An 11,823-nucleotide genomic window follows, 5' to 3' on the forward strand; every position below is an offset into this window, starting at 1 on the left:
AGGACCTAGCCTCTATTACAGGCCGCGAAGAAACCTAATCAATAAAGGTCTTGAATCGAGGCTAGTGCAGAGTGTACAAACTAATTTGCTAGAAACTAGAGAAGGCCAGCTAGCTGCAGGATGAAGCTCATCTGCTTGTTTACACTTAGTTTACTGATATTGTGTCATGCCAAACCTTTCAAAGTGGAGTGGTCAACACTACTGAAGGCCTCGGTCAATACTAAACCACTTGATCCACCAGATATAACCAACTGCAGTAAGTCACAAACTGCAAACACCTTACATGATATGTACGTATAACATCATGCATCACGTACTGCACTCCAGCTAAGCCAACAGATGAAGGAGAGATCAACTCTGTGACCTTCGACCCAGCTGAGCCCAAGGCAGGGGACACCGTCACCATCGAAGCCTCATTCTTTCTTAGTAAGATATTGTTTTATTAGTGGTTTAATAATTATGTTTAATACTGTGTCCTCTCTCTCCGTGTAGAGGAAAATGTCACCAAAGGTACTATTACCGTGAGTGCTGATTTTGATGGTCAACAGCTGTACAGTGGTGACCTTAATCTGTGCGATGTGGCTAAGGAGGTTGGTCTACCCTGTCCACTTCTGTATGGAGCGCATAATTTTAAAGTAGAACTGCCACTTCCTTCCCTCACTCCAACAGTAAGCCCAGTCAGTAACTGTTGCTGATATAATTATAACTACTGTTGTATTGCAGGGCACCTACTCTGGTAAGGGGGTCATTACTGACCAGAACGATAAAGAGGTCGCCTGTGGAGAGGGAACGTACAAACTATAGAGTGATTCCATGAACTTGGCTGTTGTTTTTATAGACTTCTTATAATGATTACGGTAGCTACACCCATTCATGCTGAAATAATGTTAAGAATAATGTTAGACGATTTTAACATTGAAAAAACTAAGCTAATTGTTATTGTTTGTGAGATGCAATCTTTGAGAATAGTTGTCTAACTGCTGACCCAGCATTAACTGGCGTTGTGTTGTCCTCTGACTTGAGTGGTGTAGTGTAGGGAGTACCATACGGTGTGAAGTCATTCTCCTCAGGAGAGCCCTGCAATACACAACTATATCAGGGGGGCATGCATAACAACAGCATGAGGGGGGCACAACAACAGCATATCAGGGGGGCATGCACAACAACAAGGTCATGAGGGGGGCATGCACAACAAGGTCATGAGGGGGCACAACAACAGCATTAGGGAGGCATTCAGATAAAGAGAGTGCCAATCATGACCACTAATTCCATTAGTAAGTAACCCCATAGTACTCATGCAGTGAGGTGAGGTGTTCATGGTTGGCTGCACTCTGATAGTACAGTGGTTTTCCTTACCTTTGCAGGCTATACTGCAAGAGCACTGCAACCACAATGTAGTAAATATAGTATTTTGGTTGGCTTCTGTTATGATTGTTAGTAACAAGCCAACAAAATTACTTGCTATGGCCTGCAAAATTGTAACTGGTTTTAATTTGGCAATTTCAAAACTGCCAAATTAGTGGACCTAATTGCTGTAGTAGCCTAAGACGTCAAATTAAAAATCGCCAAATTCTAATAGCTCACTCGCCAAATAATTATAATAGCCGCTAAATGTTCCAGGTGTCTCATATTTTGTCTGACTGAAGTGATGGTAGCTCTGATGGTAGCTCAGCTAACTTGTTGCTTGGTTCATTGTGGCAAAATGATATGAGCTAAAACTTGTATGTATAGCTATAGGGAGCGGAGGGCCTGTATTTACTAGGCTCAAAATTGGATATTTCCGAAAGCAGCTTGTTGACCTCAAGCATTATATAGAAGGAGTGCTGTGAAAGTAGAGTAGTAACCCCTTGAGTTGTGTGAAAAGTCTGCAATAGCCAGTATTTTACCCATCATTGATTTTTGTGATGTGTGGGTGGACTAAAACAACACAGACAGGTAATCACTACATTGTGGTTGCAGTGCTCTTGGAGTATAGCCTGCAAAGGTATGGAAAACCACTGTATCAACCTGAAACCATAACACTTACTATCAAGGGCGTATAAGAGAAGAGGACATGCAACTCACTATTAGTCCAACGTGCGAGCAAAAACTGCATTCGATCTATTTATAGCTATCAGCTACCTGTACTTTGCACCAAACTCCATTTAACAGAAATCTATTTTTAGATATTACTGTACTTTTCCAGTAACATTACTCCGCCCATTCAGTTTTTGCTCGTGGACTGTTGCATGCCCTCTTCTCTTATACGCCCTTGTTACTATGTATCAATGATTGAGCTTCACAAAAAAAGTTATGGCCTCTCAAAGTTAGGAAATCTCTAGCCCACAGCCCTACCAAAATATGACTTACCTCGGGTGTAACACAGGACAGCTTCCTACACCAGGCCAGGAAATACCTGTACAGTACACACACAATGAGGGTGGTGAGCACACACACACACACACACATCAGTACACACACAATGAGGGTGGTGGGCACACACACACTTCAGTACACACACACACATCAGTACACACAATAGGGGGAGGGTGGTGGGCACACACACACACATCAGTACACACAATAGGGGGAGGGTGGTGAGCACACACACACATCAGTACACACACAATGAGGGTGGTGAGCACACACACACATCAGTACACACACAATAGGGGGGAGGGTAGTGAGCACACACACACACACACATCAGTACACACAATAGGGGGAGGGTGGTGGGCACACACACACACATCAGTACACACAATAGGGGGAGGGTGGTGGGCACACACACACACATCAGTACACGCAATAGGGGGAGGGTGGTGGGCACACACACACAATGGGGGGAGGGTGGGCACACACACACATCAGTACGCACACAATGGAGGGAGGGTGGTGGGCCTACTTACCTCTGAGCAGCCTCCAGACTGGCCTTGTCCAGTCTCTTGCAGTACACACGAACTATTTGCTCTCTGAACTTGTGAGGGAGCATCTCAGACACTTGATCCTTGCGCACCTTGATGGCATGCTCTGGCTCATGTTTGGAATAAAAACTCATATAATCAATCGGATTCTCATCTCCTTTGCCATAATCAAAGGTCACTAGGTCCACTACAAGGTCAGCAGAGGTCAAAGGGCAAACACCCATCAGACTATCAATGATGTCTGTGGCTAGTTGACTTGAAGTATCCTGCACACACAACACATGATCACACACAATCACACGTGGGTACATTACCTTGCTCAAGTAAACACCTGAAGGTGGAGCTGTCTGTCCCACACACTTGTACAGTTCCCTCCGCTCTATCTTAGCAAGAATATCTCGTGACTATACAATCAAATCAACACCACTAAACACACACACGCCTACACTACACGCCCACACCATACACACACACGCCCACACACCTCTTGTAGTGCTGGCTCTGTGGACTCTAGGATCCTCTGTGTAACACTGTCAGTGAGACGAGTGTAGGCTACAGGATCGTGGATAGCCTCTGACATACGCACACTCCTACACACACACACAGTCTCACACAATGTGGGGGGTACACAATGTGCATGGGGGGTACTCACCCGTTGACCCCCCGCAGATATAGGTGGGGGTCAGCCTTTAAAAGTGCCTCTGTCAGCATGTATTCAATAATGTTGGAGGTCTTGTGTTGATAAGCTCTTCTGTGGAGAGAGTTGCGAGTGTGGAACATCTCGTACAAGTTGCCCACTTCCTAGGATGGTGGGGTTAAAGGTCAACAACACCATACCCAGACACAGGTTACCTTGTCTCGTGTACAGATTTGCTTCCGATGTTTGACCTCTATGACCCTTGCAAAGGCCATGAAGCGACGGAGGTCAAAGTTTGTTGGAATGCCCAGACAATGACAATCTCGAGCAAAATAGTCCCATTTATCAACATCAATTCCATTCCTCTTATTGGCCACTATCTACACACACATTCAATATAACACACACACATTACACTACAATGGACTCACCTCATACAGGAAGCTCTTCTCCTCATGTCTTCCACTATAGGGCCAGTCCTTGATTGGACTATGACCCTCTCTTGGCCCAGCTATCTGTTCTTTAATGAACAACACATCTCTCTCTCCTAAACCATAACCCTCAAACTCAGAGTGAAGGTTATTACTGCTCAGCAAATACTCAAACATCATCACAGAGGCTTCCTCATGCTGTGTATGCATGTATACAAGAGACACTCATATAAATACTATACACAAGATCACATATCCGGGGTGTATGTGAATGAACCTGATCTCTGTAGGAGTCCTAATTTATCATTAATTTTTTCAGCATGGACCATGGGCTATAATATAATGGACCATGGGCTATAATCCCAAATTGGCAAATATTATACTCACACATGAATTTTGATGACTTTCAGAAAATGACATTGGATCAAGTTATGGTAGCTAACCATGTTAGGGTGTTAGGTTGAATAGTCACGGTATCTATAAATCCAACGTGGTATAATAATATATACACAGGAGTACACTTCATGCAATCTAACACACCAACCTTCCAATGGCTGCCAGGGATGGCCTGAGGGATAAAGCTGCCATCAAACATGTGTGAGAATGGACCATGACCTATAGTGCGTGTGTGTGTGGGGGGCATATGTAGGAGGGGTGTGTGTGTGGTGGGGCTCTTACCCAGGTCATGGCAAAGGCCGGCTATCTTGACACAGAGGAGATCTTGTTGAGAGATATTGAGCTCAGGTTGTTTGCTTTGTAGCATGGAGACCAACTCTCCAGCAAGGTAACCAACTCTGTGGGGGGTGACAGCATAGAAGGGGTGGGCTATGTGGGGGGCTTACCCAATAGAGTGCTCAAAGCGATTGTGCGATGCTCCTTGGAACACGTAATAGCAACCTCCTAGTTGCTTGATATTGCGCAGACGCTGGAACTGTGGAGTGTCTATTATCTTAACCATAAGAGGATGGATTTCAATATGTCCATGGATGGGATCGTTGAACACCTACACGAGTATATATAATATAGCTATACTCAAGAAGAGGGGGGGGGCACAATGTGGGGGGCGTACCTTCTCATGACCTGACAGACTTATTCTGCTGAGAGAGTTGATGAGAGAAAGCAGCTCTTTACGCTGACCCAAAGCTCTGCAATGGATGATCCTGACACACACTACACTATACTGCAGCTAGCCTACCCAATTCCCATCTCTTGCAACTCTACTGATGTCAATCCCAGCAAGTGGCGACCACTAATAGAGTGATCTGCACACACACACTAAGTACACACATACACAGTGTCTAGTTGTACCTCTGAAGGCCTTGGCTACTGACTCATCCAAGCCTGCTCTGCTCAGATAGTGTGTGACCTCCTCCACACTCCAGGCACCAGGAGACTTCTCCTCCAGGCGACGCTTCTTTGCCTGCTGCACAGGAGAGATGAGCTCCTCTAGTGTAGGGGCCTCTACTACACCGTGCCGTCTTCTCTTGGCCATTGCTGAAGCTTTGGACAGTAGATCAGGTTACTCTTTGTTGACACACCCCTCTACAACATGTGGTTAGGTAAAGGTCGTTATTGGTCAAGCCAAAATAGATACCAATGTCAATGATTGAGTGTAAAGATCGCCATTGACTAACCAAGAGAGAAGAAGAACAGAGCACAAAGACGAAGGAATGGCGATTACTGGTGTGTCCTTTTCAAGGCTTTGTAGCAAGCTTCCTGGGTCACTGTTGACCTACTCCCTCTTGTGTGTGTTCGGTGTGGGCTCTTGGGTGGCTGTGAACGGATTATGGGCTGAGATATCCATCCTCACACGCACACTGCCAGAGTGCAACTGTCTACCTGCTGTTCTGGTGGTAGTCATTCAACTGGCCAACATTGGACCTCTCCTATACACAGTCACCAATCTCTATGTGCAGAAACGAGGCTACTCTGTGTATCGATTAGAAGTGATAGTTGTGTTTGTGTTGGTGACGGTTGGCCTGCTCTCATGTGTAGCCTTGGCCGTGTTCTGGGACAGAGTAACGTTGGTAGGAGGCTCTGAACACAGCGTGAGTCTCATTGTCATATCATTGTTCCTAGCATCCGTCGATTGCACCTCTTCTGTTGTATTTCTGCCGTTCCTGAAGCACTTTCCCTCTCAGTATGTGTCAGCCCTGTACATTGGTGAGGGCCTCAGTGGAGTGTTGCCTAGTCTAACAGCATTGTCTCAAGGATTTGCCAACAGCTCGTCTTGTAGCACAGATCCATCAGAACTTGGTCTCAACTTTAGTCCGAATGTGTTCTTTGCTTTGTTGGCTTCACTCATGTTATTGTGTGGTATAGCGTTCCTCCTGCTCAACACCTTGCCTCAAGTGAGAGCCATCATGACTGCCAACCCTTCTATCAACACATCCACGATAATAACAGAGGAACAAGTAACACTAGTCAATACACAACTACCAAAGCGTAGAGGACTACTAATGACGTGTGTATCTGTACTACGAGCTCATGTCACGATCTACTTCTGTCTGGGTCTTATCAACTTCCTAACGAATGGAGCACTGAGTGCCATCTCTGCCTTTGCATTATCCCCCTATGGCAATGAAGTGTATCATACAGCTATCAACCTGGCCTTATTGGCCACCCCAATCCTGAGTGCAGTCTACCTGCTGCTACCTCACAAGTCCCCTGTGTTCACGGCTGTTCTGACTAGTCTAGCAACTCTACTGGGAGTGTACATATTGATGGCTGCTCTAATGGACCCCCCTCCATTACACAATCTCGTTGTAGGAAAGGTGCTCATTGTAAGTGCCTCTTGTAATGTGTCCCTGTACGGCCAAATTGGCAAATAATTTTATGGCAGCTGAAAGATATGGAGGGTGTAGTTGAACATCTTTCAACAGCCATAACTTCAGTACAGTTGATCCCATGTCAAAATTTTTATCATTTTCTGAAAGCTTAGGAAAATACCTTCCAAATGATGTTATAATCCATGGTACGGTCAGATTGGCAAATACTTTTATCTCTCAAATATGAACTTTGATGACATCATTTGAAAGGTATTTTTCTAAGCTTTCAGAAAATCAGAAAATATTTGACTTTGGATCCACAGCATTTAAGTTATGGCAGCTTGAAAGAAATTGTGTTTGAACATCTTTCAACAGCCATAACTTCAGTACCGTTGATCCAATGTTAAAATTTTTATGATTTTCTCAAAAATACTTTTCAAATGATGTGTTTTAATCCATAATTTCATTGGGACCCTAGTTTTTCGGCCTCGGACCATGGGCTATAATCCATGGTGTGTCCTAACCTTACCCTCTGTATAGGTGTGTGTGAACGTGAGCATCTCTGGACTAGTAGCTTATGCTAAAGTTGGTGCTGTGGTGCAACTACACACAAGACAAGACAATAGGGACGTTGCCTTATTACTAGCTGGACTTATCACTCAACTCGGTTCACTATTAGGAGCTGTGCTTTTCTTTGTGCTAGTTTATTTCACCAACATTTTCCCACCCTGTACTTAATTAATTATGTATTTTTATAGCCATCACTTTATATAATTGGCGTTCCATTTTTTTTATTTTGTAACAGGAGAGCCCGGCCATAATTATTTATGAGCTCCTGTAATAATCATTAATTATATGACATACTGTACAATATTAAATTTTTAAAACACGTCATGTACACATAGAGTAGCTTAACAAGAGTTAGTGTTGTTAGTTGGTTCTAGCAGTACTAGTTGTCCAATGGATTGCTGCTCTGTCAATAGCCTCTGAGCACGCACGCCCACGCACCTCAACTCATCCACCCCCTCACTACTAGTCTCCTCCTCTGTAGGGGGGCGTGGCCTCACTGTGGGGGGTACTGGCTGCTGCCTGGGGGGCCCTGATTGCTGCCTGGGAGGTCGCCTTGTATGACGCTGCTCCTCTGGGAGTAGGTTGAGTCCTATCAGATTCTCAATAATGGCTGCATCTTCACGAGATAGTGTTGACTCAGCAGGTTGTTCAGTGGTGGTCTCAGGTGGTGGCTCTCCTGATTCAATCTGCTCACTCTGGATGTATGTGGGCGGGCGTTCTTGTAGGGATGCTTGGAACTCGGCACTTGTGAGTGGAGTAAACTCACTGTCACTCATGTGATCAAAGTAATCCTGTGCTGTTTGTGCAGACCTCAAAGAGCGATTGTTGAATGATCGTCTAGCGCGTATCCAACATGTGATGATGGCCACTATAGCCAGACTGCCCAGTAGGATGACAGCAGAGATGGTGTAGATGAGAGGATTAAGACCTGTACAGACGAGAAGACTAGTAACAACACAAGATCACTAGAGTGTGTGTCACGCTCTTACCAGTGAAGCTACTGGACCCACCACTGGACCCTGTGTGCAAAATAAAACTATAGCAGTCATACATGATCTTTGTAACCAAACAGTGTGTGTGTGTGTGTGTGTGTGTGTGTGTGTGTGTGTGTGTGTGTGTGTGTTAATAGCAGTCAGACAAGTTAGTTTGATTCTACATTTATACCATGCTCACCTCTAGTGGGGGGGATGGTGGTGGGGATGGTGGTGGTGGGGTCTGTGTAGAGATAATGATACCATACACCACACAACCACAGCACTCACCAGCCTGGTAGGACACTGTAATGAAGGTGTAGTAGTTGTTGTCATGCGTCCTGCACTGATAACAAGCAACTCCAGTCCTGTACTCTTGAGGTACGGGGTATGTGAGGCTGAAAGCAGGGTAGTCCGTCGTAGCATTCAGAGGTGTAGACACACCATCCACCACTCTCACTAAGCTAGGGGGAGTTCTTTTGAGGAGAACGTCATATGTACACTTTATTGTGAGGAGTTGTTCTACATCAGACAAGTATTGCGTGCTTCCATTGGTCAGCGATACATCATTGACATACATGTGCCACGTGTAACCTGTATGAGACGTATAATAGATAGTTCATAAGAGTCGACAAGCCTAACCTTGTACACTGCTACACAGAGAGACGGCCAATGCTGTGGAATAACATGACGTTAGACAACACTCTCAAATATATAATATTAACCACAAGAACATAATAATTAATTCACAACATTAATTAATTTAATGTGCTCACCAGCGAACAGATATCCCGCTGCAAGGAGACCCATGCTCCTAGATCCTATGTCCTTCAAGAGATGCTTTCACTGTACAAGCTGCTCAGAGCTAGCTCGAGATAAACAGCGGATGCGGTCAGGTAAAGGGGGGTGGGGCTACTACATTCTTCAGCGGCCTGACCTCGAGGACACCACGACATAATTACCACAACCCGCGGCTTGACCTCCACAACTTACACAACTTTACAAAAAATTACATGTACAATAAATAACACAATAAAAATGCAGTAAGTAAATAAATAAGTCACAGGGTCCAGTCACAGGGTCCACTAGTTAGATTGTGCGGCAGTGTCATGCTTAGAACAGAACTTTGCAATTCTCTTGCAAGCTTCAGAAATCTTATCATCAGGTAGTATGAGGACCACACGGAAACAGCTCTGTGCACAGAATGCCTACACACACAAGCGATGGTTTAGACACACAACAATAGATACTGATATATTAACTACCTTTCCAGGCATGACAAAAACACTCTCCTCAATCAGCAGAGCTTTGATAAAGTCCACATCCGATCCAAACCTAAACCTCTCCAAGTCAATGTTCACCTATAGGTACAGTATCAGTGACACACTATGACTCACTATGACTCACCATCATGTACATGGCTCCTGCTGGCATGAATGGAGTTAAACCATCCACTTTAGACAGCTTCTCAAAACACTTTCTGGCATTTCTTTCTAGAAATTCCAAGTTTCTTTGCTTGTAACTATCGGGAACATTGGTGAGTATGTCAGGGAGTGCAGCTTGCACTAGTGTGCATGGGCCTAGTATCTTCCTAGAGAGTCTGCCTAGTCCGGGACGTACCTATAGCGACTGATTATATATACGGGGAGGTAGCTCGTGTTAGAGGCACCTGTTGTTGAAATGCCCCGTTCCTGTCATGAATGAGTATCCAGCCCAGTCTCCAGCCTGGGATCATGAAGATCTTGGACACTGCACCACAGGACAAGACTGGCACACTGTCCGACACTTCTGCCACACACACAAACTCATGTCCAGAGAAAGCCTGTACACGCAACACATTCACACAGGGTCAGAGGTAAATCAGTCTCACCATGCCATCGTATATCTCATCAGCAATGATGGGTAGATGGTGTCTCTGAGCCACATCCACTATTGCCTTCAAGTGTGCGCGGGAGAACACAGAGCCACAAGGATTGCTAGGGTTGACCACCACTATAGCAGCAGTGGTAGAGTCTATAGCACCTTCCAGGGAATCAAGGTCAGCCTCCCAACCTTTGTCAGGCTGCAGGGATATAAGAGAGGTGTTGAAAAATGTAATTAGCAATAAGTGCTCAGATAGTATATAATTTCAGATAGTATGAAAACGTGAACTCACGAGTAGATTATAGTACTTGACAATGACTCCTCGTGCTTCAGCAAGGGCCTTCCAGAGACCAAAACATGGCATAGGTAGTAGAATAGATTGCCCAGGATTACACAGAACCATGGCTGTGATGTCCATGGCACCACTGCAAGAGCTGGTCATGACTACATCCTGTAGGACACACTAGTAATGAATGTATTGTGTACTACATCCTCTTACTTGAGCTGTAAGTGGTGCCTGGGGTCTTGAGAAGTACTGGGCCACTGCTTCTCTAGTCTCAAGAATACCATTGGATGGATAGTATCCATTGTACTTGCCAGATTGTACCACCTTGAGTATAGCCTCAGTCACAGCTGGATGTACAGGCAGAGTGCCAAAGCGAGTTGGGTCTCCAGTGGAAGTGTCTATGAGCTCTACTGAGAGGTCCCTCAGCGTCAGCGCCTCTGTACAGTCATCCTCCACTACGTTACGCACAGGGTTGACGCACACTATAGACTCCACTGACCCAGGAACGCTCCAACTCTCAGCCATTGTCTCTTTTTCAGAATCACATGCTACACACCTCCACCACGCCCCTCTTTTAGTTGCAATCAAACACACCACGCCCTCTTTTAGTTCTAATACAGCGACAAAGAACTTATAGAAATATTGAATGATTCCAAATAATGCCCACTGACTTGACAGTAGAAGAAGCAAAAGTGCTTTGCAACAGAAGGAGCTGCTGATCTAGTGATCTACTGAGGGATGTCTGGAGACAGTGAAGAGAAGACCTTCTCTTGGGAAGAGGTGAATAAGCACAACAACTCAGAGTCGCTGTGGCTGGTGGTCCATGACATAGTCTATGATGTCACAAAGTTCATGGAAGAGGTGAGCGCTCTTTGTGTTGATTGCTACCATTCATGATTCATGCAGCATCCTGGAGGGGAAGAGGTGTTACTAGAGCAAGCTGGTAAGAACACTATTCTAGGCCAGGGATAAACAATGTGTTGTATTGTGTGTGTGTGCAGGGAAGGACTCTACCGGGTCATTTGAGGATGTCGGGCATTCACCTGACGCTCGTGAGATGGCTGAGAGCTATCGTATAGGAACAGTGAGTCAGCCAGCATCATCCAAAGTCCCGGTAAGTGAGGCTAACGCTCTAACCTGCTCTCATACTTGTGTCCACACAGACCAAGCTGACCCCAGACACACAGGGAGGAGAGGGAGGGTCGTGGTTCTGGCCTGCCTTCATTCTCATACTACTAGTAGTAGTGGCTTCCTATTTTTACAGAAACTATGTCAATTAGATTCTTGATTAATATTTATTGTGTGATGTGATAATGATTTCCTTTTGTGGTACATGGTTGAATTTGTCTTCCTGAGCCCTGGTAAGGTGTGCATTAATTAGAATCTGTAACTAG

At 45.1% G+C, this 11,823-nt stretch overlaps 6 protein-coding genes across 7 annotated transcripts; 3 read left to right on the plus strand and 3 right to left on the minus strand.

The window, feature by feature from the left end:
- Positions 1–37: 37 nt before the first annotated feature.
- Positions 38–913, plus strand: LOC135345592 (putative phosphatidylglycerol/phosphatidylinositol transfer protein DDB_G0278295). The gene is made up of 4 exons (XM_064543011.1): positions 38–256; positions 328–426; positions 493–668; positions 724–913. Exons 1-4 carry the CDS (start codon positions 121–123, stop codon positions 802–804), a joined length of 492 nt encoding a protein of 163 aa, XP_064399081.1. The 5' UTR covers positions 38–120; the 3' UTR covers positions 805–913.
- Positions 883–5,517, minus strand: LOC135345551 (deoxynucleoside triphosphate triphosphohydrolase SAMHD1-like). 2 transcript variants are annotated; one of them, XM_064542966.1, is made up of 14 exons: positions 5,280–5,517; positions 5,167–5,233; positions 5,041–5,116; positions 4,814–4,974; positions 4,650–4,765; positions 4,516–4,586; positions 3,972–4,169; positions 3,756–3,920; positions 3,556–3,704; positions 3,388–3,493; positions 3,218–3,307; positions 2,889–3,169; positions 2,350–2,395; positions 883–1,077 (listed from the first exon to the last, which is right to left on the minus strand). In XM_064542966.1, the coding sequence occupies exons 1-14, from the start codon at positions 5,461–5,463 to the stop codon at positions 937–939; spliced, it is 1,851 nt and encodes a 616-aa protein (XP_064399036.1). In that variant the 5' UTR covers positions 5,464–5,517; the 3' UTR covers positions 883–936. The 2 variants fall into 2 exon arrangements, with proteins under 2 accessions (XP_064399036.1, XP_064399038.1); XM_064542968.1 differs by having other exon boundaries at positions 883–1,090.
- A 54-nt stretch (positions 5,518–5,571) lies between these two features.
- Positions 5,572–7,533, plus strand: LOC135345570 (solute carrier family 52, riboflavin transporter, member 3-like). Its single transcript, XM_064542988.1, has 2 exons — positions 5,572–6,754; positions 7,280–7,533. Exons 1-2 carry the CDS (start codon positions 5,642–5,644, stop codon positions 7,475–7,477), a joined length of 1,311 nt encoding a protein of 436 aa, XP_064399058.1. The 5' UTR covers positions 5,572–5,641; the 3' UTR covers positions 7,478–7,533.
- A 42-nt stretch (positions 7,534–7,575) lies between these two features.
- Positions 7,576–9,190, minus strand: LOC135345576 (uncharacterized). Its single transcript, XM_064542995.1, has 6 exons — positions 9,057–9,190; positions 8,923–8,955; positions 8,572–8,874; positions 8,483–8,524; positions 8,299–8,328; positions 7,576–8,237 (listed from the first exon to the last, which is right to left on the minus strand). The coding sequence occupies exons 1-6, from the start codon at positions 9,088–9,090 to the stop codon at positions 7,651–7,653; spliced, it is 1,029 nt and encodes a 342-aa protein (XP_064399065.1). The 5' UTR covers positions 9,091–9,190; the 3' UTR covers positions 7,576–7,650.
- A 75-nt stretch (positions 9,191–9,265) lies between these two features.
- Positions 9,266–11,001, minus strand: LOC135345571 (tyrosine aminotransferase-like). The gene is made up of 7 exons (XM_064542990.1): positions 10,643–11,001; positions 10,436–10,594; positions 10,151–10,342; positions 9,950–10,102; positions 9,688–9,900; positions 9,546–9,641; positions 9,266–9,488 (listed from the first exon to the last, which is right to left on the minus strand). Exons 1-7 carry the CDS (start codon positions 10,952–10,954, stop codon positions 9,366–9,368), a joined length of 1,248 nt encoding a protein of 415 aa, XP_064399060.1. The 5' UTR covers positions 10,955–11,001; the 3' UTR covers positions 9,266–9,365.
- A 62-nt stretch (positions 11,002–11,063) lies between these two features.
- Positions 11,064–11,784, plus strand: LOC135345595 (cytochrome b5-like). The gene is made up of 4 exons (XM_064543014.1): positions 11,064–11,290; positions 11,336–11,372; positions 11,431–11,543; positions 11,593–11,784. The coding sequence occupies exons 1-4, from the start codon at positions 11,168–11,170 to the stop codon at positions 11,707–11,709; spliced, it is 390 nt and encodes a 129-aa protein (XP_064399084.1). The 5' UTR covers positions 11,064–11,167; the 3' UTR covers positions 11,710–11,784.
- The last annotated feature ends 39 nt before the right edge of the window (positions 11,785–11,823 follow it).

The sequence above is a fragment of the Halichondria panicea genome, chromosome 12 (assembly GCF_963675165.1).
Source record: "Halichondria panicea chromosome 12, odHalPani1.1, whole genome shotgun sequence".
Taxonomy (NCBI): domain Eukaryota; kingdom Metazoa; phylum Porifera; class Demospongiae; order Suberitida; family Halichondriidae; genus Halichondria; species Halichondria panicea.

What these genes read in the sequence shown, in the direction of transcription:
- LOC135345592 (XM_064543011.1), top strand. Translation starts at nt 121, where the DNA reads ATGAAGCTCATCTGCTTGTTTACACTTAGTTTACTGATATTGTGTCAT. An exon ending in CGAAGCCTCATTCTTTCTTA is followed by an intron (nt 427 to 492) that starts GTAAGATATTGT and finishes CTCTCCGTGTAG; the next exon opens with AGGAAAATGTCACCAAAGGT. An exon ending in TTCCTTCCCTCACTCCAACA is followed by an intron (nt 669 to 723) that starts GTAAGCCCAGTC and finishes GTTGTATTGCAG; the next exon opens with GGCACCTACTCTGGTAAGGG.
- LOC135345551 (XM_064542966.1), bottom strand. Translation starts at nt 5,463, where the DNA reads ATGGCCAAGAGAAGACGGCACGGTGTAGTAGAGGCCCCTACACTAGAG. An exon ending in TTGCAAGAGATGGGAATTGG is followed by an intron (nt 5,117 to 5,166) that starts GTAGGCTAGCTG and finishes CATCCATTGCAG; the next exon opens with AGCTTTGGGTCAGCGTAAAG. An exon ending in CAGAGCCAGCACTACAAGAG is followed by an intron (nt 3,308 to 3,387) that starts GTGTGTGGGCGT and finishes TTGATTGTATAG; the next exon opens with TCACGAGATATTCTTGCTAA.
- LOC135345570 (XM_064542988.1), top strand. Translation starts at nt 5,642, where the DNA reads ATGGCGATTACTGGTGTGTCCTTTTCAAGGCTTTGTAGCAAGCTTCCT. An exon ending in TTGTAGGAAAGGTGCTCATT is followed by an intron (nt 6,755 to 7,279) that starts GTAAGTGCCTCT and finishes CCCTCTGTATAG; the next exon opens with GTGTGTGTGAACGTGAGCAT.
- LOC135345576 (XM_064542995.1), bottom strand. Translation starts at nt 9,090, where the DNA reads ATGGGTCTCCTTGCAGCGGGATATCTGTTCGCTG. An exon ending in TCTGTGTAGCAGTGTACAAG is followed by an intron (nt 8,875 to 8,922) that starts GTTAGGCTTGTC and finishes CGTCTCATACAG; the next exon opens with GTTACACGTGGCACATGTAT. An exon ending in TGGGTCCAGTAGCTTCACTG is followed by an intron (nt 8,238 to 8,298) that starts GTAAGAGCGTGA and finishes TCGTCTGTACAG; the next exon opens with GTCTTAATCCTCTCATCTAC.
- LOC135345571 (XM_064542990.1), bottom strand. Translation starts at nt 10,954, where the DNA reads ATGGCTGAGAGTTGGAGCGTTCCTGGGTCAGTGGAGTCTATAGTGTGC. An exon ending in AGGCACCACTTACAGCTCAA is followed by an intron (nt 10,595 to 10,642) that starts GTAAGAGGATGT and finishes TGTGTCCTACAG; the next exon opens with GATGTAGTCATGACCAGCTC. An exon ending in CAGGAGCCATGTACATGATG is followed by an intron (nt 9,642 to 9,687) that starts GTGAGTCATAGT and finishes CTGTACCTATAG; the next exon opens with GTGAACATTGACTTGGAGAG.
- LOC135345595 (XM_064543014.1), top strand. Translation starts at nt 11,168, where the DNA reads ATGTCTGGAGACAGTGAAGAGAAGACCTTCTCTTGGGAAGAGGTGAAT. An exon ending in GGTGTTACTAGAGCAAGCTG is followed by an intron (nt 11,373 to 11,430) that starts GTAAGAACACTA and finishes GTGTGTGTGCAG; the next exon opens with GGAAGGACTCTACCGGGTCA. An exon ending in CAGCATCATCCAAAGTCCCG is followed by an intron (nt 11,544 to 11,592) that starts GTAAGTGAGGCT and finishes GTGTCCACACAG; the next exon opens with ACCAAGCTGACCCCAGACAC.